General features: G+C 53.9%; 2 protein-coding genes across 5 annotated transcripts; one reads left to right on the top strand and one right to left on the bottom strand.

Annotated features, from left to right (window-relative positions):
* Positions 1–2,029: 2,029 nt before the first annotated feature.
* On the bottom strand, positions 2,030–15,448 carry RBPJL (recombination signal binding protein for immunoglobulin kappa J region like). 2 transcript variants are annotated; one of them, XM_040446951.1, is made up of 12 exons: positions 14,632–15,448; positions 13,309–13,417; positions 11,971–12,120; positions 10,221–10,291; positions 9,936–10,051; positions 9,492–9,666; positions 7,363–7,500; positions 6,854–6,963; positions 6,420–6,572; positions 5,362–5,517; positions 5,113–5,216; positions 2,030–5,023 (listed from the first exon to the last, which is right to left on the bottom strand). In XM_040446951.1, the coding sequence occupies exons 1-12, from the start codon at positions 14,651–14,653 to the stop codon at positions 4,750–4,752; spliced, it is 1,578 nt and encodes a 525-aa protein (XP_040302885.1). In that variant the 5' UTR covers positions 14,654–15,448; the 3' UTR covers positions 2,030–4,749. The 2 variants fall into 2 exon arrangements, with proteins under 2 accessions (XP_040302885.1, XP_040302886.1); XM_040446952.1 differs by lacking the exon at positions 7,363–7,500.
* On the top strand, positions 12,139–27,388 carry MATN4 (matrilin 4). Of its 3 annotated transcripts, none has more exons than XM_040446947.1 (11): positions 12,139–13,385; positions 15,944–16,057; positions 16,749–17,318; positions 17,995–18,117; positions 20,098–20,220; positions 20,311–20,433; positions 20,527–20,649; positions 22,121–22,534; positions 22,634–22,786; positions 26,094–26,238; positions 26,321–27,388. In XM_040446947.1, the coding sequence occupies exons 2-11, from the start codon at positions 15,979–15,981 to the stop codon at positions 27,057–27,059; spliced, it is 2,592 nt and encodes an 863-aa protein (XP_040302881.1). In that variant the 5' UTR covers positions 12,139–13,385; positions 15,944–15,978; the 3' UTR covers positions 27,060–27,388. The 3 variants fall into 3 exon arrangements, with proteins under 3 accessions (XP_040302881.1, XP_040302884.1, XP_040302883.1); XM_040446949.1 differs by having other exon boundaries at positions 13,027–13,385; positions 26,131–26,238; positions 26,321–26,498; XM_040446950.1 differs by lacking the exons at positions 26,094–26,238; positions 26,321–27,388 and adding an exon at positions 25,943–26,086 and having other exon boundaries at positions 12,831–13,385.
* Positions 27,389–27,735: the final 347 nt, after the last annotated feature.

A 27,735-nucleotide genomic window follows, 5' to 3' on the forward strand; every position in this document is an offset into this window, starting at 1 on the left:
GGGATGGTCAGAATTCTAAGACGGCCCCCAAGATTTTTACCTCCTGTTGTATACACCAGTATATTCCTTCCCCTTGAATGTGGGCAGGATCTGTAACCATGATGGATGCCACTCCTATGATTGGGTTACATCAGACGGGAAAGACAAAGGGGTTTTGCAGATATAATTGAGGTCCCAAATTAGTTGATTTTTTTAGTGATTAAAAGGGGAGATTACCCTGGGTGGGCCAAGCTTAATCAGTTGAAAGCGCTAATAAGAGGATCCGGAACCTTCTTGGTAAGAGAGATGCTCTCCTGTTGGCCTTGAAGAAGCAAGCTTCCATGAGTTCTACAGCTACAAGGATGTGAATTTTGCCAACAACTCTGTGAGCCTGGAGTAGGACCCTTTGCCTCAGAGACCGCCCTGTCAGTCCCGGCTCACTCCTTGATTATGGCCTTGGGAGACCCATAGCAGAAAACCCAGCTAAGCTGTGCTTGGGCTCCCGATCCATGGAAACCATAAGGGCAATAAATGGGTGTTATTTTAACTGCTGTGTTTGTGGTAGTCTGTTACACAACATAGACAACCAATACAGGCAGGTCACTTACTCCCTCTGGACAATCAATTTCTCCATCTGTCAAATGGCGGGGAGTGCAGAGTCTGGATCATCTGTAAAAATATTTCTGGAGTAATGACAATGACAGCAACTGTCCCACAGAAAGTGGTTACAGTGGGCCAGGCCCTGTTGCTTTACATACATTGGTTATTTTATTCCTCACAACATCCTGTGAAACAAATACTTCCCCTTTTACAGAAGGGGGAACTGAAGCACAGAGAGGTTAAGTGACTTGAACTTGCCAAATGTGCCTGGCTTAAACACACAACTTTGTTTCCAAGATGGGTGTTGTCTGGAAAGCCACTGTTTGAGCTGCATTCCTGGATCTTAAGGTGATTCTTCTGAAAATACATATGAGTAATTAGTGTGGGAAGAAGAAGTGTGTACACACACACACACACACACACACACACAATCAGGACAAAATCAGCCAAGCCTAGGACACCCCTAGCCTGGATGAGGCAGGGATGGCACTCTTCCAGGCACCAGCCAGGGTTGGGGAGGAGGATGTTTTGAACTAGATGAAGGCTTGGGAATGAGCTTGGTAGAGTGGGCTCTACTTCAGCACTCTATAATCGAACCCATTGGCCACAAGGCTCTGCCTTCCCCTAGAACTCTGCCTGCCTCTGGGGCGATCAGCCAGCTATGGCAGGTGTTGACCACTTTGCCCACTGAAAGCATTATTATGCCAATACTGCCCCGCCTGCCTTTGTCCCTTGGGGTCCGGAAGAGAGCCAAGCCTGCCTGGAGGGCCTTTTTTTTTGGTAAGTATGGTCAGGGATGACTCTTGGAAAACTTAGTGGATATTATCTTATCGGTTTTATTCCCATCAAATAAGGCTGCTTCCTCCCTCCCTCTCTGTCTTCTCGGTCTGTGCCCTCAGCAGTCTACATCCTAACCCAGGGAGGAAGGTGTCTGAGAATTTTACCCACACTGTGGTTAATGTGAGACTCTTCGGGGAAGCCCCACTTAAAAGAAACAAATGAGAGAGAGAAACCGAAAAGTCAATGCTTAAGCCTGTAGACTAGTAGTTCATGGTGGAAACTCAGGCAACGTGAGAGCTGGTAAGCTAGGAGATTTTAGAACAGAGATTTTGACTTTATTCTCACTCTGTGAGAACCTCAGAGTCCCAGATTTAGCATTAGGAGTATAGGACTTAAATTAGGCTCTGCTATCAACGTGCTCTTGGAGCTTCATGGGCCTTCTCTCCGAGCCTGAGTTTCCCCGTCTGTAAAACGAATGGGGAATATGGACTAGAGCAATGATTCTCAACCCTAGGGTTCCCATTCTGACAGCGTGAAAATGTGAAGATTATCTTTTAATACCCTCACAGTTCTCTAAGGATACTCGAAAACTTAATTCTTGGGAGGGAAACAGTGCCACCTGCTGGTCTCACTTTACACTCGCAAATATACAAACTGCCAAGGCAATGAATGCTTGGCCATTTGGTATTTATTGAGCCCCGCTCAAAGTTCAAGGTCTGGTAATGCACCCTCTAGGACACACACCCATGAGCCTCTTTCCCCATGAGCTCACAGTCTAGAGGGGACAATTGACATATACATAAAGTCCTTTCATCCAGGGTGGGTGGTGACATGGTCCCAGGGAAGTTCTAGGGGAATACGGGGGTGGGTCCAGGGCATGTGAATTGTGCACTCAAGGCTTAGAAGGGCCTTTCTTGATTTTATGCTCTGTTGTCACGGTCTTGAAATTCTAAATAGTTTTTGCACAAGGGGGCCATACATTTTCATTTTCTTCTTTTTTTTCCCCCATACATTTTAGTTTTGCACTGGGTCCCCTAAAGTATGTAGCTGATCCTGCCTTAGGGAAATCTTGAAAGAGGTGACATTTGAGCTGGATTTGGAGATCAGGGCAGTAGGTGGAGGGAGAGGAAAGAAGGAAGTTTATTCTAGTGCGGAAGGCAAGGTGAAGGCCTCTGTGGCTGGATGGAGTGAGGAAAGGACACAGACAGTGGGTTGCTGCAAGGGGGTGGGGTGGGAAGGGACTGGATGTCAGATTCAGGTTCAGGGCTAGGAGGACCTCTGAGCATAGTACTGCAGCTGGAACTTAGAAGACAGGCCAAGGCTTTGAGGTCACAGACTTCCACGTGGGTGCATACATGGGACCGAGGGTCCTATGGTGCCCCGAGGGGTGTGCAAAAGAAGACAGGGCTGCATGGAGGGGCCTGGGCTTTCAGGCCAACCTAGGATCTTGGCTTCCAGGACTCCTGCCTTATGAAGTGGCAGAGGAAGTCCTCGAGCACAGGGCTGAATGGGCCCTTGTGCCCCAACACCCTGCTGTGAAACTCATTCTAAGTGGCTTCGTGCTTCAACAGTATCACGGGGCAGTGAGAGCAAACTCTTCTGAAGCAGGCACTCACGTAGGGGACATTTCCCATTCAACTTGTCCCCTGCATTCCTCAGCCAGGATTCACTCTCAGGGGCCATGAAGGGCCCTTAAACAAGCTTCTCTTTCCTGATCATAGTGAGTTTCAGCCTGCTGATGGCAGATGACAGATCTTCACTATAATTTGGGGAAGTTTAAAGAGCAAAGGTCACTTCCTCTCCTTGGGAAATGTCAGCTTCTTCCTCACGGGCCCCCCCCCCCCCCCCCCCGGAGAGAAACTTCCTGGGGAATGAGCCCTTCTCAGAATTCCAGGAAGGGCCCAGAGGAGTGAGAGCCTTGAACCCACATTTTAGAGCAGTTGTCCCCATGCGGCACCACAGGGACTGGACCAGGTAGCTGGCACCCACATATATCTATATCCATGGCTCCAACGGCCTGAGCGAGGACCCTGCCTGGTTCTTCTGCTTCCCTGTAAAGCACAGACTTGACAGGGGGTGGGCAGGTTGATCAGGGCAGACTGTCATTTGGTTCCTGGTTCCCATGCTGAGAAGCTCTTCTCTCAGCTGAGTTACTGCCCAGCTGATCCCAGGAGTTCTGCCTGGAACTGTCCTGTGTTTTGTATCTTACGTTTGCCCCTGAGCCTGGGGTGCATCTTTGCTTAGACTGGGGGGATAGCTAGTAGGGAACTCAACCCCAGAGCCAACAGGTGGGCCCCAGGACAGGGACAGGAGTTCAAGAATGCTAGCTGCTTCTAAACCTCATTCCTTCTCCAGAAAGGGTCAAAATGGCAGGCTCTCTGCTCCATTGGACTCATGGTCCCTTCTTGTGTGTGCGAGTGGGGGGAACTACACTGAGCGCCTCCCTCCTTGGGGAGGTGGGTCATTCAGATCAGACTCTGACTTGGGATGGCAGAGGAATCCCTGACCTGCAGGATCTGTTGGGCCTGCAAGAGAAGTGCCTGGGTGGACAGTGAAGATGGCAAGACCTGACCACCGTCCCGGGCACAAAGCAAGCACAGGCAAGGGTGCTATGCCTGGCCGCAGCCATTGGGAGCACCAGGAGGGGCAGGTCTTGTCTTCCAGGGCGGAACCCAGTACTCCAGGGCAGGCCTCTCATGCTCCAGGAGGGACTCAGTGTTTCCAGTGGAACCCAGTGTTCACATGGGACCTGGTGCTCCAGCAAAATCCCCTGCAATGGGTGGGATCTGGTGTCCTAGGTGAGTCTAGTGCTCCAGGTGAGACCCAGAGCTCTAGGAGTGACCCGGTGCTCCAAGTGGAACCCAGTGCTCCGGGCAGTGCCAGGTGCTCCAGGTGAGAGCCAGCACTTTAGGCCCGACCTGGAGATCTAGGTGGGAGCTGGCATTCAGGGTCAGAGCTAGCAGTCCATGCAGGACATGGTGCTCCAGGCCTGGGTGTGTGGAACTGTGTGGGTCCTCTTCAAGAGGAGACACAACTGCACAGAAGGTAAATGTCCCAGGCCTGGCTCTTAAGAGTGTGTGAAATCCTACTGAGACACAGGGAGAAACAGACAAAGTTGGAGGCATGGGGACACACAAATGGGGAGATGTGCAAAGGTACTGTGGGGGAGAGAGAGAGAGAGAGAGAGAGAGACTGCTTGATTTAGAGAGACAGACAAACACGGGGAGAGCCACGCTGGTGACTGGACAGCATCACTCAGGTGGACGAGTGAGTGGCAGTTTCTCCGGCGAGGGCCCTCTGCCGCCCAGGCTCTGGCCTTGACTTCCCAGCAAAGGGGCAGGGGGCGGAGCCCGGGCCCCAGGGAGGCCCGGGCCGGGCGTGGGCGCGGACCTAAGTCTGGATGAAGAGGTGGAAGTTGCTGCGCGTGAACTCGTGGTGGATGCTCTCGAGCAGCGCGTCGGCGTCGGCTGCGGGCTCGGGGGCGCCCGGGGGGCCGGGCCGCGCGCTGTACTCGGGGGTGTAGGTGAAGGAGAAGGCGCTGGGGTAAAAGAGGCCGTCGGCGCGCACCAGGCTCACGGGCACTGTGATGGGTGTGCGCAGCCAGCGCCAGTCGCTGCCGAAGGTGGCGATGTCGGGCACCACGCACACCAGGGACCGCGGGCTCCTGGGGTGGCACCGAGGTTAGGGCTGCAGTGCCGCCAACGGCACGCACCCGTCCCGTTCCCCGCGGCCCGAGGGAGGCTCCCCCTATACCTGTACATGGTTTCGGCCTCCACGTCCCCGAACCACACCTTGAGCCCCGCGTGGAAGTTCTCGCCGTGGAGCTCGAGCGTGGCCACGTCTCCCCCACCACTCAGCTGGGGGCGGGAGGGAGCGGGGGCGGTGGCCGAGAGCCTGCTGCTCTCCCTCGCCAGCACCCCATTCCCCCCACCCCCCACACACACCCTGAGCCAGATCCCCGCTCGCCCGCGCCCCCTGCGCCCGCCAGCGCCCCGGATTCACCTCCAGGGTGCTGATGAGGGGCACTGGGGTGACGGGTTCCCGGGTCCACGCCAGGCTGGTGCTGAAGGAGAACTCCACCGACTCGGTACCGATGATGGTCCAACAAGAGCTGTCATTGAGCAGCGCCCTGTTCGCCTCTTTGGGGCAGAGGGAGGCCTGGGAGGAGACCCAAGGGGATGGTGGCCACCAGCATGGGTGGCATGGGTCAGCATAATGCCTGGGCTCTTGCATCCTGGGGTCCAGTCCTAGGCTCTGAGCTTTACCTGCCCTGTGAGCTTGGACAAGGCCCTTAAGTTCCCTGAACTAGCTGGTTTCCAAAGGTCTATTTTCTTAGGATTCTGAAATTCTATTTTTTAACATTGTGCAATTCTATTCTACAGGTTTGAAATGCTTGGGGAGGCAATATAACTCAATAATAATGTTATTTTCTATATATTATGATTTTATCTCAACATTCCATGATCATATTCTTTTGGGAGTTGTACTGCTTAATAATAATTTTCCACATTCTAAAATTCTGTGGCTTAACATTTTATGATCCTTTTTAAAAAAATGTTTATTTATTTGGGGGGGGTGGGGTGCAGAGTGAGAGAGGGGGAGAGAGAATCCCAAGTAGGCTCCATGCTGTTAGCACAGAGCCTGACACAGGGCTCGATCTCATGAGCCCTTGAGATCTTGACCCAAGCCGAAATCAAGAGTCTGATGCTCAGCCAACTGAGCCCCCCCCCCCCAGGTGCCCCTGAACAGTCTATGATTCTAATGCTCTTTGCACAATAATTCTCAATTCTATTACTTATTTTTATTTTCATTCTAAAATCTTATCTCCCAACATTCTATGACTCTAACATTCCTTGGGAAGGAGTACTGCTCAATTAATATTGTTACTATTTTTTCTACATTCTTGGATTCTGTCCTGATAGTCTATGATTCTAACATTCCATGGGAGGCAGTGTCGCTCAGTAAGCAGCAGTCATTATGATGATGACCATCTTACGTTCTCCGGTTCTCTATGTTCTGACCTTCTAGAACGCTTGGTGCCAGTACTCGTTCCCTCTCACCTGGAATTGCACCACCTTGTCTGCGGCGAGGCATAAGTAAGTGCCACCCTCTCCGGCAGGCTCACCGGGGAACTGGAACGCACACTTGTGCAGCTGGGAGATGGGCTCGTCCACGTCGAGGAGTGCGTACTGTTTGGCCACTTTGCGGATGATCTACAACAGAAGGAGTGGTAGGAAGTATGGCGGCAAGGTGCCTGGGTGCACAGAGGCTGCCCTCCCAGCTAGCTTTCTGCTATCCTGTAGCCATATGGGCTCTGGCAGGTCCCCCCACCCCCCACCCTTTACCTCCATCCAGCCCCACAAAGCACTGAGTATCCAGAGTGAGAATGCATGTCTTTATGCCTTGGGCCCTCACCTTCCAGCCCTGCCCTTGTGGGTCAGACTTTCTGCATGGATCTGGGGGGACCCCCCAGGTATGCCCTCCCTTCTCATACCATTGGAGGTAGTGTGATGCCCGTGACAGTGCAGACGAGTTGCACTAGGGAGCCATAGCGGACGTAGCCCTCTCGAGGCGGGAAGTCCCCCTGGGAACAGTGTTCATCAGCTGGCGTGAAAAGAGGGAAGGGAAGGAAGGAAGGTTTTCAGGGGTCCCAACTTTCTCCCCTGAACCCTGCCTTCCCTGCCTCTGGCCCCACCCCACATCACACTTGGATCCTGCGGGGAGGGTCGGCATGCAGGGAGACAGCTAAGGCTGAAGGTTCTCATTCTGGAGGGGTCATCTGTGGCCATCCTTGAAAGTGTCTGCTCCCAGGGTGGGGTTTGAGAGGAATGGAGAGGGCTGGACATTAGAGTCAGAATGGCTTGGACTAGTCACAGACTCACTGGGACTTTTGGCAAGCCTCAGTTCCTTGGGCAAAGTTTACTTTTCTCGAGGAGTTGTACTGAAGATGAAATAAGCTGATGCATGTGAAGCTCCCAGCCCCGGGCCGGCTGGTGTGGTTACCCAGGTGGAGCGTGAAGGCAGCCCACTGGCGCGCGCTGGCCACGAAGGCGCCGTCCTCCACGGACAGGTAGCGCGTGGAGACCGTCTGGGAGCGCAGGCGGTTGAAGAGGGAGACCTTTGAGCCCGAGGATATGCACACTGTGAGGGGAGGTGAAATCAGCGCCCAAGCCTGCCTTGGTTCCTTGTACTTCCAGGCACTTTCTGGTCCTCTGTCCCCTGGGTCAGTCCCCTCGTATGCTCACTGGCCTAGACACACTGGGCATTCCTAGTTCATGGCCCTTTACCAAGTACCGGCTGGAGTCCTGCTTTTGTATCCTTGCCTGTTCCTTTTTGCTGCCTGGACGCCCTTCAGTTCGATAAACAATATTATCAAGTATTCACTAAGTGCACTAAGTGCCTCCTTTGGGGCAGGCACTGTGCTGGGTACTGGGCACCAAAGGGTGACTTAGACCCAGTTTCACTCTGGAGGAGTTCACAGTCTCAGAGAGGTGGGACATACATATAAAGTTTCAAAATGAGGTGGTAAGGGCTGGGGGAAAGAGGGCTTCCTGGAGGAGGTTACACTCTCAGCTGGGGAGCAGGAAGTAGGTAGGAGTTGCTCAGGGGGCTGCATAAGCAAATACCATGTGGTGTGAAACAGCAGTGTGATATTTCTAGGGTTTGACACCGATCTCCTCCAGCTTATCACACTCAGAACCATGGCTTTGTTTTCTGACGGAGCTTTGACCACTTGGGGAGAAAGCACTAGGTCATCTTCTCTCCCCTCCTAGTGCGAGGCATATTGTAAATGCTCAATTTATACGTAGCCTAAGTTCCCATCCATTGGATAATAACGAAAGCTAATGTTTGTTGTATGTCAGAGACTGTTTTAAATGCTCTATATGCATTAGCTCATTTGATTCTCCCAACCCTGCTCTGGGGTAGATCCTATCTCTGTTTAAGAGAGCAACTTGGGGTGCCTGGGTGGCTCAGTTGGTTGAGCATCTGACTTCGGCTCAAGTCATGATCTCGTGGTTCATGAGTTTGAGCCCCGCATCAGGGCTGCCTTCCTCTCTCTTCCCCTCCCCTGCTCGTGCTCTTTCCCTCTCAAACAAAACAAAACAAACATTAAAAGAGAGAGAGAGAGAGAGAGAAACTTGCTCCAGATAGCATAGCTAGCCAGTAGCAGCCAGGATTCAAACCTAGGCCACCTAGCTCCAGAATCTCACTCCTAACCACCACACTATACCACTTACCTGATACCAAGGGCCAGACAGAGCACTGCCTGGGTCTGAGACGTTCTACAGGGTTTTTAACAGACAGAAAGTAAGTATGGGCTTTGGCGTGACACTGACTCAAGTTCAAATCCTGGCTGGGTCTCTTCCTAGCCGGGCAATCGTAGGCAAGTCACCTGGATTGTGATAGGCCCAACTATTTCATTAAATGAATGGGTGAATGTTCCAGACCTCGTTTCCCTCATGCCCTCCTATCACTCGAACAATGATAGTACCTGCTTCAGAGGCATGCAGTGAACATCAAATAGGATGATTCTTGTTAATGTTAGCAAGGGAAGTCCACCTTCTCCTATGCCTTCCCCCACCTCACTTCGTGGGTAGTGACAACAGTGTTGTCACTGTGCTTCAGGCCCCGTCCCCCTTGGGATTTGTCACTTGGCACCCAGGGCAGTCCTTATTTCAAACTGTCTCTCTGATGAGCGCTGTGTGTCTATCTCCCGTGCTAGGCTGTGGGTTCCTCCAGAACAGGCACTTGTCTTTATGTTACAGGGATCCAGCGTCTAGCACAGAGCCAGGCATACATCAAGCACTGAATAGATATTTTTGACTGCCCTTTTATTGTCACTTTTGTCTTTAGTTCAGCACCTGCTGGCCATTTTTGTCTGCGCTGGACTCCCCACCCCCCACCCCACCCCCGGTCCCTTTCCCCAGTGTCTGGCGTCTGTCCCCTTTCCTCTGCTCTAGTTTCTCATTCCCAGACCCGAGCCAGACCCCGCCCCTCTCCCGGCTCAGACTCCACCTCTCCCACTCTGGCCCGACCCTTCCAATCTAGGTCTCCTCCCTCCCCAGTTCGGCAGCTCTGGACCCGGGGGCACCTGACCGCCCCGCCCAGCCCTCGCGCCCCGCCCGGCTCACGGTCAGTGTTCTTCAGCGACTGCTTCTTCTGCGAGGGCTTCGAGATGACCTTGATGAGGCGGCTGTGGAAGGTGCCTAGCTCCCGGCCCCCCCGGTGCACCAGCCGCAGCACCAGCCGGAAGTGCTTCCTCTTGTCTGCGTCCGAGATGTACAGGGTCTTGGCGCAACCGAATTCCTACGGGGTGCGCGGGCACCGGGCCGTCTCATCCCAGCCCTCCGCCACCAGTTTTCTGACGTCTGCCCCATCGGACGTGACAGGAAGCAGCACGATCCCAGCTCTCAGGCTCACCCTCGAGGCAGAATCCCGGTCCCCCCGCCTCTTCACCTATCTTTTGGCTTCTGCGGGGGGCGGGGGGGTTGTGGGCAGGGGGTAGATGAGCCCTCCTCGCCAAGGAAGGGGCAAGGATGGAAACAGGAATCAGAGCCCGTCCCTCGCCCTCTCACCCTGGAGTCTGGCTGCTCTTCGAAATTCAACTTCTGCGTCTCGGCGGCGCTGCCGGACGCGCCATCCAGTCCCATGTAACCGCAGACCGTGGGTCCGGTTTCCCCTGGCTGGTGGGCTGGAAAGGGACGCGAGGCGGCTCGGGAAGGACTCGGGTGCCAGGCAAGCGGAGTTCTCGCCGCCAGAGGGCGCGGCGAGACAGCGCATGCGACCCCGCCAGGCTCCCAGGCCGCACTGTGCTGTCCCCCCGCAGGGAGGCGCCCGGCAGTCCAGGAGTCCACCCTCACCTTGGCCTTGCACTGGCTTCACCCTCCAGCCGGGACCTGCGAGGTAGACACAGGGCGGGGGGCAGAAGAACCTGCGGAGACATACAAACGCTGGACTCGCACATCCATTCTCCACTCGACTGTCTCTAGACGTCTCAAAGGCAGCACAAATCGGGCAGAATCTTTGATTGCTCCTCCTCCTTTCCCAGTGCCCTCCCCAGGCTTCTCCGTGACCGTGGACCCCAGAGGTTAATACATTTGCACTTGCTTTTATCACTCCTTTCACTCAACCCATTAGAAAGTCCTGTCCCTTCCGCCTTCAAAACACATCCACAATCCATGGGTTTCCTATCACCTCCACCTCAGTCCCAACTGCCATCACTTGTGCCTGGACCACAGCATCAGCCTTCTCCCCTGCTCTCTCTGCCTCCACGCCTCCCCTTTACGACCTGCTTAGAGCAAAGTGGGCACACTGCCTTTTCGCTTCTTTAAAAGCAGGGGTCAATCATGTTGTCTTCCTAAAACCCTCTAGCGGTTGATGTGGTCCCTGCTTACCTCTCCGACTTTATTTCCTACAAAGTCCCCCCTCCTTTTCTAATTCCAGCCCTTCTGACTATTTTTGTACCAGAAAAGGCCAAGTCTGTACAACCTCAAGGTGTCTGCATTTTCTTTTCTTTCTAATTGGAACACGCTTCCCCCAGATTTTCTCCTGTCTGGCTCCCTTTTAACATTCAAGTCTCAATTCAGATGTCACCTCCTTAAAAGGCCTGTCCGCCATCTTGACCTTTCTAGCTAAAGTGCCCCCACCTCTGTTTCTACCACATCATGCTGTCCTATAATTCTGCTCTAACAGCTGTCATCACAGTCTGGAATTTCTTGTTCACTGATTTGTGCGGAGTTTGTTGTCTGTCTCTTCCACACCACAGTGAAAATGCCATGAAAGCAGGGGCTGGATCGGTCTTCTGGAGTTGTATGTCCAGGGCCCGGCACTGTCCAGAGAGCCTGACACCTGATAAGCACCCAGTAAGTAGTTGTTGAATGAAAGAAGGAATGAATGGGTGGATGATGAGTGAATGGGGATACTGTAGATTCACAAGGAGGTTCTGTTATACACCAAAGTGGAGGCCAGTGGGGGCAGAGGGAAAAGGCTCCTGATGGGCCAATAGTCGAGCTCTGTGTCCTCCCCAGGTTCTAAAAGACACTGAACTGGTGGGGTGCCTGGGTGGTTCAGTCAGTTGAGCGTCTGACTTTGGCGTCTGGCTTCGGCTCAGGTCATGATCTCGCGGTTCGTGGGTTCGAGCCCTGCATCGGGTTTTGTTCTGACAGCTCAGATCCTGGAGCCTGTTTCAGATTCTGTGTCTCCCTCTCTCTTTGCCCCTCCCCCACTAGCGCTCTGTGTCTCTCTGTCTCATAAATAAACATTAAAAAGAAAAAAAATTTAAAAGACACTGAACTGGGGGCGCCTGGGTGGCTCAGTTGGTTAAGTGTCCAACTCTTGATCTCAGCTCAGGTCATGATCTCACGGTTCCTGAGATGGAGCCCCCTGGCTGTCAGCACAGAACCTGCTTGAGATTCTTTCTCCCTCTCTTTCTCTGCCCTGTCCCCACTTGCTTGTGCGTGCTCTCTCTGTCTCTCTCTCAAAAAAAAAATTAAAAAAAAAAAAGATTGCCTTAAATAAAACAAAAATAAAAAATACAATAAATAAAAGACAAGGCAAGCACAGAGCAGAAGGTGGCTGCAGGGACCTCCAAGGGGCCAGCGAGGCACCTACCGCTTCTCATTTCCATATGATTTTTGAGCCACCTTGGCATGCAGGATCCACACCGTCTGCTCACACTGTTGCTGTAGGCACTGGCGCACGCCTTCCCTCAGGACCGTGACATGCTCTGGGGGTGACCCGGGGGTGGGTGCAGGCTGGCAGCTGGGCAGAAATGAGCGTTAAGGGGAGAGGTGGCCTGGAGCCCAGCAAGGAGGTCGAATGAAATTCATGGGGGGTCAGGGACGGAAAGCATTGGGTAAGAGAGGGGATTCCGGGTTTAAGTTGTGGGTTAAATATTTAGGCTGCCCATACTCAACGAGGCCTGAAGGGAGCCCACCGGGACCACCCAGGCGCCACTCTGCAGGTCTGGCTCCATGCCCATCACAGCCTGAAGCACTGGGGAGAGGCCCCAGCGGCACAAAGGCCACACTTGTGCCGGTCTTGGGACGGAGACAGAGTATGTGAGGGTGCATGATTTCCTTACACTTTGAGGGGACCCACCCCGGCGAAATCTGGATGCTGGGGCGAAGAGCTTTGCTGGACCGCTGGACCAGAGCACTCTCTTGCCTGCCCCCAGAAGCCTGTAAACACCCAAAACGGTGTCCCCGGGATCCTAAAGGAACATTTGCGGTCTTCCAGGGTCAAAGCAACCCTCCTCACCCCCTTTCTCCCAAGAGAAGGGGCCTGTTAACTGTCCTAGCTTTCCTTCCCTTGATTTCAGGGCCTCCAGAATCAAGGGAGTGGGCCAGTCAGAGCCTAGGGGCCTGGTGGCTTGTCGGCCTCCGAGTTTTGACGAGGGAGGGTGGTGGGTGGGCCCAAGACTTAAGGAATTGCAGAGACGCGGCGAAGGAGTCCGAGACGGCAGAGATTTGAGGGGCCTCCAGGTGGGGCCTGGGGGAGAGTCGGGAGCCCTGCGGCTACCCTTCTGAACCCTTTTGCCCGTCGCGCAGGACCAGAGTCCCGGGCCTCTCACTCCTGGAGGGGGCAGCGGAGGGCAAGAGCCCGGCCGAGCCAGGGCCCGCTCCGCCCCTTGGGGCTCTCCTCGGGGAAGGGCCTCGGAGGCATCCGACGCATTCTGGCGGCGGAGAGCGGGGCCGCCCAGCCTCCCGCCGGGAGCCGAATTCCGGCCCGGCAGCTCGCGCCGGCGGCTCCCGGGGCGGCAGGAGCAGGGGCGCCGCGCTGGCCCCGCCCCAGCCCTGCGAGGAAAGGGGATCGCTCCCGGCCGGTGGGAGGGGTCGCAGCCCGCGCTCCCCCTCCCCACCGCCTGCCCCGGGTTAAATGCGGCCGCCCCCGCCGCTCGCTCCAGCCGCCTGGCAGTCCCCACCTCGGGCGCGCTGCCTGCGCCGTTACCTGGTCCAGCTGCCCGGGAGGCTCCGCCCGTCGGCTCCGCTCCGCGGCCGCGCCTCCGAGCTGTGCGGCGGGCTCAGGTGAGTCAAAGGGCCTGGGGGCGCGGAGGGGTTTGCAGGGGAGCAGGCGTCAAGTCAGGCCAGACGACCGCGTCTAACCGCCGCCGCACCGCTTACGGTGCCCCCATCTGACCTGCAGTGCCCTTCTCCACTTCTGTGGGGTCCTTTCCAAGTTGAGCCTCCACCAACAAGGCCACCAAAGGGGGGGGGTTGCTTGCCTCCTAATCTCCTCCCTCGAGGAACCTCCAGGAGTGTCCCCAGGTATTTATTCATCAGCCAGTTCTTGAGGAGTTATTTGCAGACCTCTCCTTCCTTTTGAGCCCAGTCTCCCCACCCTAAGGCATTTCCGAATCTTTTAACGGGAGGATTAACCCCTCAGAGGAGCTCGGGGTTCTAGTATCAGACCTGTCACCACGTTGCTGTGTGACTTAGGGCAAGACACTAGTCTCTGGACCTGGTTTCTCCCTCTGTAGAATAAGAGGGTTGGGAAGGTGATGCACTTCGAGGCAGTCGATGTTTTGACTTTCTAGGATTACTGGGCAGGGGGAAGGGGGTGCCGGGGGAGATGTTGGCTCAGGCCAAGAGCAGGATAAGGGGGATCTTAGGGGGCCCAGAGGCTTCTGCAGGTGGGAAAGAATGGGAGGTGGCAAGGGCCCCTTGTTTCTTCCCTCCTTCCCCCCATGCTCCGCAGAGGTGGCCCTGGCTATGGCCCAAGCTAGAGAAGGCATTCTACACCCTCCCGTTTGCAGCGGCAACTGGCACATCTGGCTTAGTCAACCTCCCACGACGGGCGCTGCCAGAGGGATTTTTGTTCTTCTAGCAGGCCTGGAAAGCGAAGGCAGAGAGGGGATCCGGGCCGGGAAGGCGGCCTGGAGTGAGCTGCCCGCACCCGACCTTGCTCAGAATAGGCCCATTCACGGAATTGGGGGAGGGGGCCAGAGGGGCTGCGGTTGGGTTAGGGCAGCTGGCCCCCTCTGCCAGGAAACAAGCAACAGAAAAATGGCTAAGGCAGCTTCAGCATGGGGCGTCGGGGGCAGGGTATAGAGTAGGGGGAGTGAATGGAAGGAAAAGAGGTTTAGTGACTCCTCGGCGCCAGGTTGCTAGGCAGCCAGGCAGCCCAGAAGGGAGAACGGGAACCAGGAGTCCCAGGTTCCTTTGCAGCTCAGCGGGCAGCCTTCCTGGGCCTCAATTTCCCCATCTGTACAACGGGAACCCTTCGGGATTATCAAGGGGCGTCGTCAAGGGCGGTGGAAGAGTGAGCGCTCACCTGCTGCCGGTACAGGGTCCATGGGCGCGCTGGGGCCTCACTCACCGCCTTCCGGGCGCATCCAATGCCGCTGTCCCAGGAACCCTGCGCTCCCCTGCTTCTTGGCCCTGGTGTCGGATATATCCTGACCCGGGCTTATCTCCAAGGCCTCGGGGCTCTCGGCCACTGTTTGCTCTGGGCAGGGGCACCTGCGAGGCAGATGTGGTCTTCCCACGGCCACCTAACCAACGCAGCCAGATTCGGGAAGACGCCCCCTGGCGGTGTCTCCTGAGAGCAGGCGGGAAGTGCAGGCTCCAAGCCTGCGTAGCGCGTTTTGGCGGTCGCGCTGCGGGTCCCTACCCCCCACCGGGTGAAAGGGTGCGGCTCTCCCCAGGGGCCAGAGGCTGGGCCCTGCAGGTCTGGGTGTGTGCGCGCGTGCGTACGTGTGTGTTGGAAGGACAGCCACACAGAAGCGCCTTGTGTGGGGAGGGAGGGGGCCAGGGTGGGGAATGACGGCTTTGTTCTTGCAGAGGTTCTCCCGGCAGGAGAGGCCGCGGAACGCGTCGCTGGTCTTTGGAACCACTTAGGCGTAGGACTGTGTCCTGGCGAGCCACTTTCTTGCCGAGTGACTTTGGGCACCAGCGCTTCTCTTTTCTGAGACGGTTTCCTCATCCGTACGTTGGGAAGAGTAACAGTTTTAGTCTCATAGAATTGCCGAGATTAAACGTCCCAATGCATGAAGAACATTTAACACTGTGCTTGGCGTTTAGAAAGGCCTTTTTCTTTTTCATTTATTTTTGTGGATGTTTTCTTTTCGAGGGGCATTTTATCTTCAAATGATATGGTTTTTTTTTGTTTGTTTGTTTTTTCAACGTTTATTTTTATTTTTATTTTTTTTTGGGACAGAGAGAGACAGAGCATGAACAGGGGAGGGGCAGAGAGAGAGGGAGACACAGAATCGGAAACAGGCTCCAGGCTCTGAGCCATCCGCCCAGAGCCCGACGCGGGGCTCGAACTCCCGGACCGCGAGATCGTGACCTGGCTGAAGTCGGACGCTTAATCGACTGCGCCACCCAGGCGCCCCTCAAATGATATGTTTTTAAATCTGCTTTCTGTTTATCTAAATACTACTCTGCAATTCTGCAAAGTAGGATTCCCTGTGTTTCCCAGCGCTGTACTGCAATTTTTTTTATTACGAAAAATTTCAAACACACACAAAGGTAGAGACATTAGTAAAGTAAATCCATGATCCTTCCCCCGCTCCAAGTGCCCATCACCCAGAGTACGAGCTCTGTAACTATTACCGCGTTGCTATTTTCCTTGCACCCTCCAGGCTCTGGCACTTCCCTTCTCTGTCCCCCAAGCACCATGAGGGGCCTTCTATGCTCGCCACTGCCTATGTTGCTGCTGCTTCTCCAGCCCTGGGAAAGCCAGCTCCGGTTCGCAGGTGAGCAAGGCTCAGCCCTCGCCAGCAGGGGGAAGGGAACAAAAGCTGGTTCTCCGTCTGCAGCCAGCTAGGTCTGCTGGGGAGAGAAAAAACAAAGGCTCTGAAATCGTAACGGGCTAGGTTCTATCTAGTTCACAGCCTCGCCTCTCTGGGACTCAGTTTCCTTATCTGTCGGATGTGGCTTAGAGGTAGCAAAGTTGGCGGTAACATGCAGAAGTGCCCATTTGGCGTTTAATTTTTACAAGGGAACTGAAAACTCAGGAGACTTCACGTAACAATTCTGCTTTGGGACCTCCCTTGAAAAATCCAAGGACCTGTTAACATGGCGTCCGCGTGGCAACATTTGGCTGGGGGAGGGATATGGGTGTCGGTCAGCGTAACCCAAGTTCACTCATTCATGTTGCCTGCCCGGTCTCTGTAGTCGTTTGAGTTTGCGCCATCCCTTCGCCCACTCCCGAATGGGGAATGCCTCCTCAGAATAGCTCTAAGAGCCGTAGGATAGAGAATTGGTGAAATCTGGCCTTAGCAAATGCTGGATGAGTGGAGATATCTAGCTCGCATTTGCTAGGTTAATTCTGCGCTACGCGCTGTTACGCCGGAAAAGCACCATTTCGCCTTGGGTTTCCCTGGGGATCTCCTCCGAGATGAGGTTTTGCAGACCTAGGAAAAGTCCTTCCCGATCTCCTCGAAGGTCCCAGGTGTCGAACGGGGCCCCTGGATTTGGTGTTCGTGATTGACAGCTCGCGCAGCGTGCGTCCCTTTGAGTTCGAAACCATGCGGCAGTTCCTGGTGGGCCTCCTCCGCGGCCTGGACGTGGGGCCCAACGCTACGCGCGTCGGAGTGATCCAGTACTCGAGTCAAGTGCAGAGCGTCTTCCGGCTCGGCGCCTTCTCGCGCCGCGAGGATATGGAGCGCGCCATTCGCGCGCTGGTGCCGCTGGCTCAGGGCACCATGACCGGGCTGGCGATCCAGTACGCCATGAACGTGGCTTTCAGCGTGGCCGAGGGCGCGCGCCCGCCGGAAGCGCGCGTGCCGCGCATCGCTGTCATTGTGACCGACGGGCGACCCCAGGATCGCGTGGCTGAGGTGGCGGCTCAGGCGCGCGCCCGCGGCATCGAGATCTACGCCGTGGGGGTGCAGCGCGCCGACGTGGGCTCCCTGCGCGCCATGGCGTCGCCCCCGCTGGACGAGCACGTTTTCCTCGTTGAGTCCTTCGATCTTATCCAGGAGTTTGGCCTACAGTTCCAGGGTCGGCTGTGTGGTGAGTTAGGGGAGCTCTGGAACGATTTCTCATCGAGCAAATACCGGCTGGTCCCGGGAGGCACCGCCCACTCTAGCTTCAGCCCCGCCCACCAGATAGCTAAGCGGCCCTGGGTTGCCGCAGGTCTGCCCACTTTTGCTTAGCCCACAAGGAGCAACATTTAGCACGCCTGCTCACCCGATGAGCTGTTTTGGTTTACCACTGGTCTGAGGTCAAACTCCAAAATCCCCTCTTGACACAAGAAGCACCGCCTGTCACAGCCGAGAGCAATCGCCCACCCGGAAACTGTCATGCCCCGCCCACATGGGCATGGCTCCGCCTACTCTGTTTAGTTCCTCCCACAATGCTGCCCATCTATTCTGCACCTTGAATTATTCCACCCACCTTGATTTAACACCTCTCCACCTCCTCTACCTTACCCCTCTGCAGTCCTGCCCCATCCCATTGACACATGTAGCCCGGTGGTGACCTCCTGTTCTGAGATTATTCATAGTGACTACTCAGGAGCTTTCTTTCCCCAAGCCCTCCCATCTAGATCCTCCCTCTCACCTGAGGCTGGTCCCATCCTAAAGCCGTACTTGAACTTGGTGCCTGCCTCTGACCCCACCTAGTTTTTTTCTTGTTGGAGGGTTCTTCCCATCTGTCCCTCGCTGATTCTATACTTGTGTGTCCTCAGGAAAGGACCTGTGTGTTGAGGGGGGACACGGCTGCCAGCACCAATGTGTCAGCGCCCCGGGCACGTTCCACTGTGCCTGCAACCCTGGCTACCAGCTAGCTGCAGATAACAAGAGCTGTTTGGGTGAGAGCTGCCTCTGCCTTTGCAGTCTCACTGCTCCTAAATCTTCTGTGGCTCCCTATTGCCTCAGCATCAGACCAGTGAGTCTGGAAAGGCCTTTGGAAGTAAAGGTTCAGCACCTTTACGGGTCTAAAAAAGGGAAGCTATTGCCTGCGGTCACACAATTCCTTGGTGAAATCTTGACCCCACAGTTAAGTGTGCTTTCTGCATCATTCTCTCCCTTATTTCAGGCTTGCCTCCTCCCTGGCTCCGATACGCCTCCCAAACTTGCTTGTGAATGCTCCCATGCACATCTTCTTACTGTTTCTGTTATGCAGACACTCACTTTTGGGGTCTTCAGTTAGGGTCTCCATACCCCTGCCCCCCAATATATGGTGGGGGGCATTCCTGCTTCTGCATCTCAGCTCTTTCTGGTCTGCCCTTGCTGCTTCTCTCTGCACCTGCAAATCCTTCAAGGCCTGGTTCTTCATTTTTGTCTTCTGAAAAGGTATGCCACACTATGCCTTCCTTATACAATTGGGGTTTGCTTTTTCGCGTGTATGTGTGTCCACTCCTTTGAACATGATGGCAGCTACCACTCACCGAGTGCCGATTTAGTATTAGACGGTGCACTTCAACGTTCACATACATTATCTCTCAACCTCATAACAACTGGGGAAAAGAAGTCATGTGTTTCCAACAATGCAGATGTCAACTGGGGTCTTCTTGTTTCTAGAACTTAGAAGAGGCTGGCTTGAAGCCATTTGAATCTTTCCCCAAGACCTCTGGGGATTCCCCAAGTGCTTACCTTCTGCGGTCACCTCTTGCTCTGAGCTTCTGCTGAATTCATTCAACTTATGGGTCCTCGCTCAATTTCTCAACTTGCACATGCTGTTCCTCCGTGTATGTAAATCAGCCTCTTCCTTGGTTTACACGCTTGTGTGCACAAGGCCATGTGTGTGTCTATGTAAGTGGTGCATATATCTGTTTTACTAAAGATGGGGGTGAACAGAGTGTGCATCACATTTGAAATTCTTTTTTAATGTTTTTATTTGTTTTTGAAGGAGAGAGAGAGAGAGACAGAGCATGAGTGGGGGAGGAACAGAGAGAGACAGAGACACAGGATTCGAAGCAGACTCCAGTCTCTAAGCTGTCCGCACAGAGCCCGATGTGGGGCTCGAACTCACGAACTGTGAGATCATGACCTGAGCTGAAGTCGGACGCTTAACCGCCTGAGCCACTCAGGCGCCCCGAGTGTGCATCACATTTAAGTAAAGTCAAACATACACACACAAAAGAAACACCTGCTGATTATAATTGAATATTAGACACCATTGATCCCCAAAGTCCTCTGTCACCCCATTACAGGTGATTTTTCATGGGCAACTTCAGCCCACACAGGTACTCGTGCTCACATCATCTCTCTTGTTCTTCACTCCCATCTCCTTTCTAGGAACCCCAAGTTCTCACTCTTTTGTACAGGGCAATCTACACCTCTCCAGCCCCTACTTCCCTGCTCAGCTCTGGCTGTCTTTGTACATCTAAACCATCAAGATACTCAGCAGGCAATAGTTCACCCTCTTTAGAAGGAAGTTAGAAATAGCAGTTGCATTCTTCCATTATATTCCCATTTTGTGGATGGGGAAATGGAGGCTCAGATAGGTAAAGTGGCAGAACCTGGTCCTCCTCTGTGAGTCAGTGACCATCTTGAGAGCAGGGGCCCTTCTACACTTGTGGATTCTTGTTCTTATGCCTGGCTTAGTAGTGGGCACGCTGGGCTGCAGCTGGGCCTTGAGTTGGGGGAGCCACTTGGCCCACTAGGAAGGTGACCTGTGCTTATAGAAATCACAGATGCCTGGGGACCACCCCGGGCTAATTAGGTCAGGATCTTCGGGGGTTGCGGCCCCGGCGTAGGTCTTTTTTTAAAAAGCTCCTCAGATGATTGTTCTGTCAGGGCTGAGAAGTGCAGGCCCAGGGCAGATGCTGAGCTCACCTCTTCCTCAGCCATCGACCTGTGCGCTGAAGGGACCCACGGCTGTGAGCACCACTGCATCAGCTCCCCAGGCTCCTATTCCTGCCGCTGCCGAGCTGGCTTTGTACTCCAGCAGGACCAGAGAAGCTGCAGGGGTGAGTGAGCCCCACCACCCGCCTCCTGGACTGAGGTCCCTGATGGCTCCGATCAGAGATGACACCTTGCTCTCTCTTCCCTCCCACCAGCCATTGACCACTGCAGCTTTGGGAACCACAGCTGCCAGCACGAGTGTGTTAGCACCTTTCGTGGGCCCCGGTGCCACTGCAGAGAGGGCCACGACCTGCTGCCCGACGGGAGGAGCTGTCAGGGTGAGGAGGGCTCTCTTGTGTTTGTGTCGAGGGGCAAGGAATCTTGGCTGGTGGAGTCCACCCTGACTCATCCTGATCTGTCTCTCCTTTAAGCCCGGGACCTTTGCAATGGTGTAGACCATGGATGTGAGTTCCAGTGTGTGAGTGAGGGCCTCTCTTACCGCTGCCTGTGCCCTGAGGGCCAGCAACTGCAGGCAGATGGCAAAAGCTGCAACCGTGAGTGCCGGGTGGGAGGGTGTTCCATCGGCCTCCGCCCCACTGCCCTCGTGCTGATCGTGCTTGGCTCTGCCCTCGCTGTAGCCCAAGGGTGTGCTGTGAGTGTGTGTGTGTGTGTGTGTGTGTGTCCGTGACAGTGGGGTGGGGGCGTGCAGAGGGTGTGCCGTGTCCTGCCTCCATGTCTTTCCCCCTCTTCCTCTACCCTGCTGCCAAGGTTCATATCAAAAGTACACATTTGATCACATTTCTCCCTTTTCGAGAGTCTTCTGGGCTTACTAGTGCCTACCCCTGGGTTCAGATGCCTTCCCCCTGAGTTTTTCGCATGGTGGGTACAGCCACATTAGTGGGTAGTGAAATCAAATTAGTGGATTATGACTAGCCTTTTGGGTTTTTTTTTTTTGTTTGTTTTTTAAAAAAGAGAAAATAGAGTTACTGCCTATAGAAAGAGTAAGTGAGGTTTCACGAAACTTAATTACTTGCAAGCATACCAAGTGTGTTATTTGTTATTGCTATTTTTTACTGTGGGGTGTGGTCAACATTTTGAAACCACCAGCTTAGCTCATCACAGACAAGGTTTCCCACCATGTGCGTTTCCCACCATGCCTGCACACTTCATCCAGGCTGGCCGGCTCATTCCGGAAGGTGTCGAGAGCTGCCAGCTTCCGTGCCTCTGCACGTGCTGCTCCCACCATCCAGCATGTCCCTTCTCGCCTTGAAGAACTCTTGCCCATCCCTGAAGAACAAGTCAGATGTCACCACCTCCATGCAGCCTTCCTCACCAACGCTGGGAAGAATGAATTATTCCTACCTTGGGCTCCCTATCTGCCCCTCTTCCCTCGGCTGCAGCAGATAGCATGTCTGACTGCTCTGTTCTATCCTGATTTCATTAGGATCAGGATTATGTTCCTTTATTATTGAACCCCCTTCAGGGCCTCGCAAAGTCCCTGATTCAGAACAGGGGAGGCAACGCTGTAGAGTGATTTAGGAGCAGGGGTGTTGGGGTCAGACAGACCTGGCTTCAAATCTGGCTCAGCCACTACCAGCTATGGAGTCTGGGGCAAATCACTACCCTTCAGAACCTCAGGCTATATCCATGGGGATAATAATCCAAGATTATTGGAAGGATTGAGAAAAAATACATAAAGCACTTAGCCCAGGACTTGGCACAAGGTAAGCTGTCAAATAATAACGTTTTTGTTCTTATTTGTTATTTTTACAGCTTATATATTAACAATATATATTCTTTCGATATATTATTATTGAGAAATTTATTATTATAAAATTATATTCTTTTATTATTATTGCTATTATCACCTAGTACAGTGCCTGGCACAGGAAGGACTTCACACGGGGTACCTGTTATATAATAACTGTTAGCGAATGAATGATCCGGGGGGGGAGGGGCGGAGGGGTAGAAGGCTGCCACCAGCCAAGGGTCTGGCCCCCAATCCAAGTTCTTCTCACTACCTAGGGTGCCGGGAAGGCCACGTGGACCTGGTTCTGCTCGTTGATGGCTCCAAGAGCGTGCGCCCGCAGAACTTCGAGCTGGTGAAGCGCTTTGTGAACCAGATCGTGGACTTCCTGGACGTGTCCCCCGAGGGCACGCGCGTGGGGCTGGTGCAGTTCTCCAGCCGCGTGCGCACCGAGTTCCCGCTGGGCCGCTACGGCACCGCGGCCGAGGTCAAGCAGGCGGTCCTGGCCGTGGAGTACATGGAGCGCGGTACCATGACAGGGCTGGCGCTGCGCCACATGGTGGAGCACAGCTTCTCCGAGGCGCAGGGCGCACGGCCCCGCGCCCTCAACGTGCCTCGCGTGGGCCTGGTGTTCACAGACGGCCGCTCCCAGGATGACATCTCGGTGTGGGCGGCGCGTGCCAAGGAGGAAGGTGGGCTTGGCGCGGGACGCACTGGGCTGGGGTTGGGTGGGACGCGGAAGGGGTCCTTCCTGAGGCCTGGGGCACCCGCTGCGTCGTCCTGCCCTACAGGCATCGTCATGTACGCCGTGGGCGTGGGCAAGGCTGTGGAGGAGGAGCTGCGCCAGATCGCCTCCGAGCCTGCCGAGCTGCACGTGTCCTACTCCCCCGACTTCGGCTCCATGACGCACCTGCTGGAGAACCTCAGAGGCAGCATCTGCCCTGGTAAGCACATCTGACTCGGGACCCGTCCCCTCCAGCCAGTGCCCCGCCTCGGATCTTGCCCCTTCCTATGCAACGCCTTCCTGGATAGAGTTATAACCCGGCGACGGACCCACTAGACAGAGCCTTGTTACTCAAAGTGTGGTCCGCGGACCAGTGGCAGGGCTGTCGCCTGGTGGCTTGTTGGAGCCGCAGCATTTCCACAGCTGCCCAGGCCTAATGAATCCGATTTTGTCCTTTAACAAGACCCTCGGGTGATTCCCAAGGACGTGGAAGTTAAAGAGCACTAGACTAGGCTGGCTCCTGCCCCTCAGATTAGCGGGTGCTCAGAGTAATTTCTTTCCCAAAGGCATGCCAAACTCCTTGTTCGCGGAGTGACATCATAAATCCCTTTACCTTGTTGGAATTCAACTCTACAGACCTGGCAAAGTGGCAGGACTGAGAGTGTTCCAAGGACACAAAAACGTGTGCTTTTTGGACACTATAGCCTCCCAATTCAGTTCATCTACTTCATCTGGTGTGCAGTTGAGGAATAACGACCCAGTCTATCTGTGGAGGAGAAGAGGGCTGTTGACCCTTGTGTCCTGTACTTTGTAGGTCGTGTAGGGAACTTCTCGGGGGGAATTTTTACCATGGAGTCTTTGCATTCCAACCCAGAGATGTGGCTTTTCTTTCCCGTTACCGGGCCCCTCCACAGCTAGGTTCGGTAGAGCTGGGCTGGCCTGCGGAGTCTGCAGTTTTGAGAACGAGTTTAAAAATATATGTACAGGGGCGCCTGGGTGGCGCAGTCGGTTAAGCGTCCGACTTCAGCCAGGTCACGATCTCGCGGTCCGTGAGTTCGAGCCCCGCGTCGGGCTCTGGGCTGATGGCTCAGAGCCTGGAGCCTGTTTCCGATTCTGTGTCTCCCTCTCTCTCTGCCCCTCCCGTGTTCATGCTCTGTCTCTCTCTGTCCCAAAAATAAAATAAACGTTGAAAAAAAAATTTTTTTTAAAAATAAAAATAAAAATATATGTACATAAACATAGGTGTGTGCATACATACATGTACATACATGAATATGTATACACGCGTGTGTATGTGTATACACACACACCCCTACCTCTCTCTCTGTCCCTCTCCCTCTCTCCACGCTAATCTAACAATTAGCTAGGGTATTGTGGAGGCACCGGAATAGATGCTCTTTCATGGCCCTCCTGTCCTGACTCGTATGTCCCCCGCAGTGTGTCTTTGAGCAAGTCACTTAACCTCCACCCCTACCTTAACTTCTCTCTTCTGTAACAGGGGAAGGTGCTGGCTGCCCAAGCTTGCTTCCAGCTCTAAAATTCTTTTTTAAAATGTTTATTTATTTTTGAGAGAGAGAGAGAGAGCAAGCGGAGGAGGAGCACGGAGAGAGGGAGACACAGAATCCGAAGCAGGCTCCGGGCTCCGAGTTGTGAGCACAGAGCCCGATGCGGGGCTCACACCTATGGACTGCGAGATCATGACCTGAGCCAAAGTCAGCCGCTTAACTGACTGAGCCACCCAGGTGCCCCTCCAGCTCTAAAATTCTAAGAGAAATCTGGGCTCTGTGGTTGAAGCTCTTCACCAATTGGCTGTACAACTTTGAGCAGATCTTTCTCCCTCTCTGGCCCTTGGTTTCCCCAGCTGTGAAGTTAGGAGTCTTTGCAGGACTGTTATCAGTCCCATTGATGACATGACATACAGCAGTTCACTAAGGGTCCAACAAGACTAAGAAATCACTCTTCAGTCATAAAAGCAATTCTTTTGTGAAGGCCACGCACCAGGCACCGTGCTGTAATATTAAAAAGGGCACATGTTTACAAAATTTCAGTGAATCTAAGACCATCCATTGTAAGATTCCCCATTTTATATACTTCTGAGAAAAAACAGGTGCCAAATTTAATCGTAAGACATGTATTTTGATTTCAGAAATGTTGAAATGTGCGTGGAGATAGACTTGGGTCAGTGGGTTTTAAAATTTTTTTTAATGTTTATTTTATTTTTGAGAGAGAGAGAGAGAGAGAGGGAGAGAAAGGGGGGGAGGGGCAACAAGAGAGGGAGACAGAATCCAAAGCAGGCTCCAGGTTCTGAGCTGTCAGCACAGAACTGGACGCGGGGCTCGAACTCACAGACTGAGATCATGACCTGAGCCGAAGTCAGATGCTTAACCGACTGAGCCACCCAGGTGCCCCATGGATCAGTGTTTTTGTTTGGTTGTTTGTTCTGTTTGTTTATTTTTTAATCAGTGGTTTTTAAACATCAGTGTGTGACAGATTCACCTTGAGGGTTTGTTAAAACACAAATTGTTGGGCTCGAACCCCAGAGTTTCTGATTTAGTAGGTCTGAGGGAGTCTGATAGTTTGCATTTCTTTCTTTTTTTTTTTTTTTTAACGTTTATTTACTTAGAGAGAGAGAGAGCAAGCAGGAGAGGGGCAGAGAGAAAGGCAGAGAGAGAATCCCAAGCAAGCTCCTCAGTATGGAGCCTGAAGCGGAGCTCGAACGTATGAACCCTGATACCATGACCTGAGTCGAAATCAAGAGTTGGACGCATACTGGCCACCCAGGGACTCCTGATAATTTGCATTTCTAATAACTTCCTAGGTGCTAACTGATGGTGGTGGTCCAAGGACCACACTTTAAGAACTACTAGTCTAATTGAAACACACAAAGTGTATACTTAAGCTGGGCAGTGTTCTAGATATTCCCTCTCTAATAAAATAGTCACTAGCCACATGAGTCCACTTAATTGACATTACTTTAAAAAGTTAGAATTTTTAGTTCTTCAATCACACTAGCCACATTTCCAATGTTAAATAGCTGCACGTGGCTCGTGGCTACAGCACTGGACGGAGTGCAAACAGAATACTTCCATCGCTGCATGAAGTTTCATTTGGAGAGCCTTGCCATGTGGACTCTTGCTACTCAAAGTGTGGTCCGTGGACCAGCAGCATAGGCATCGCTCGGTCTTAGAAGCGTGGAGTCTCCTCTCTCCTTTGCCATTCCAAATCAGAATCTGTATTTTAACAAGATCTGGTGATTCCAATGAGCATTAAAGCTTGAAAAGCACTGTTCTAAGATGTACGCACACACGCACACACACCGTAGAATCCTCAGCACCACCCAATGAATAGATTTTCTCCTTGTATCCGTTTTTTACAGACAAGGAAACTCAGGCTTAGAAAGGTTGGGTGAGTTTTCCAGTATCTCACAGCTACCTAGCTGGTATTCATCCCAGGCCTGTTTGAATCCAAAGCCCACATACTCAGCCACAGGCGAGCGGAGCCGCCAGGGCCGGCTCGTCTTCCTGCAGATTCTCATTCCCCTGACTCTCTGTGCCCGGCTGGCAGAGGAGGGCATCGGCGCGGGTACAGAGCTTCGGAGCCCGTGCGAATGCGAAAGCCTCGTGGAGTTCCAGGGTCGCACGCTGGGGGCGCTCGAGAAGCTAACGCAGAACCATATCCTTTGGGGCCGAGAGCCCGGGCTGGAGGGGAGGGGACGGGACCCCCGAAACCCCCATCGGCTTCCTTAACTGCTCACTGGCCCAGCTGGCGGCGCGCCTGGAGGATCTGGAGAACCAGCTGGCCAGCCAGAAGTGAGGGCCGCCGGTGGCTCGGAGCCGGGCAGGGACGCGGCCCTGCGGACTGGGTCCCCCGTGTGCCGTCGGGGCGCCGGGGCCGGGCAACACCGGGGCCCCGGGGGCTTGGGCTGGCGGGGAGGGGGCGCTGGCGGGCTCCCAGCGCTGCGCTCGAGCTGGCCTCGCCTGGACCAGAAGCCGGACTGCGGCGGACGGAGGCGCGAGCTAGCTCCGCACGCCGTCGCTTTGTGCTGTGCTCAGTTCTTTGTTGGGTTTCCTTTTTGTTTTCTTTTTCTTAAAAAAAAAAAAAAAAAAAAAAAAAAAAAAAAATTTTTTTTTTTTTTTTTCCACGGGGTCGGTTTGTGGGTCTTGCTCTGCCGCCAGAGGGAGGGGAGGACAGACGGAGCGCGCTCCGGAGGCGCCCGGGCGGCGTCTCTTCGGAGAAAGGCGCTTTGTGCGGGGGGTCGACCTGGGGGGCAGGGGGCCGGGCGCTGCTTCCCCCTCCTTGTTTATTCAGCCGCGAACAGACGGCTCCTTATGCGCGCTGCGGGAAGGGAGGGGGCTCGGCGCGAACCCTCGGGGTCTGAACGAGACTGCGCCCCTCCATCCCCCCCCCACCCCCCCGCCCCCGAGGGTCCAGCGCTTCGCTCTCTGGTCTTGCGTATCTCATGGTGCCCCCAGATCGGGCTGAAAAGCTGCTAGAATTGGGCCAGGGGGTTGGCGAGGAAACGAGAGGCAGTCATTGAACCCCCTAAATGGACGGGGAGGGGGCGTATAGGTGAGTTTCACCTGGATTTTCTCTCCCTCCTGCACTACTTGGGGAGAAGAGGAGGTGTCAGCCAGGACCCCTGGCCAAGAGCTGCCTGTTCAGGGCTTCCTCTGCCCACCACTTCCAAAAATAAAACAAACAAACAAAACCAAACAAACAAACAAAAAAACAAAACAAAAGCCAACCCTCAATCAGGAAAGAACACAAAGCATGCTGTTTCCCAAGTGCATGTGAGAAACTGATTAAAATACTGCAGTCCTGGGTGCTTGTGGCCATTACTCTGGGTTTGTTTCCTTACCTGTAAAATGGGTCCTGAAATTATTACCCCCAAGGGTGGGGGTGAGAATGGAGGAAATTATTCTAAAGCATCTGACATTGTGCCTGGTACATGTTAGGCCCTCAATTAATGGTAGCTATTAATCTTATGTTAATATTGTATTTAGTCTTGGGCATTATTCTAAGTGATTTGCAGGTGTTTTCATTTTGCCCCCAAACAACCTTATGAGGTAAGAATTATTGCCTTTATCATCCCCATTTTATAGATAAGGAAACTGGGGCATAGAGAGGTTAAGTAAGTTTCCCAAAGTCACAAAACGAGTAAGCAGAATC

The sequence above is a fragment of the Herpailurus yagouaroundi genome, unplaced genomic scaffold, assembly GCF_014898765.1.
Source record: "Herpailurus yagouaroundi ecotype Mexico unplaced genomic scaffold, PumYag 196, whole genome shotgun sequence".
Classification (NCBI taxonomy): Eukaryota; Metazoa; Chordata; class Mammalia; order Carnivora; family Felidae; genus Herpailurus; species Herpailurus yagouaroundi.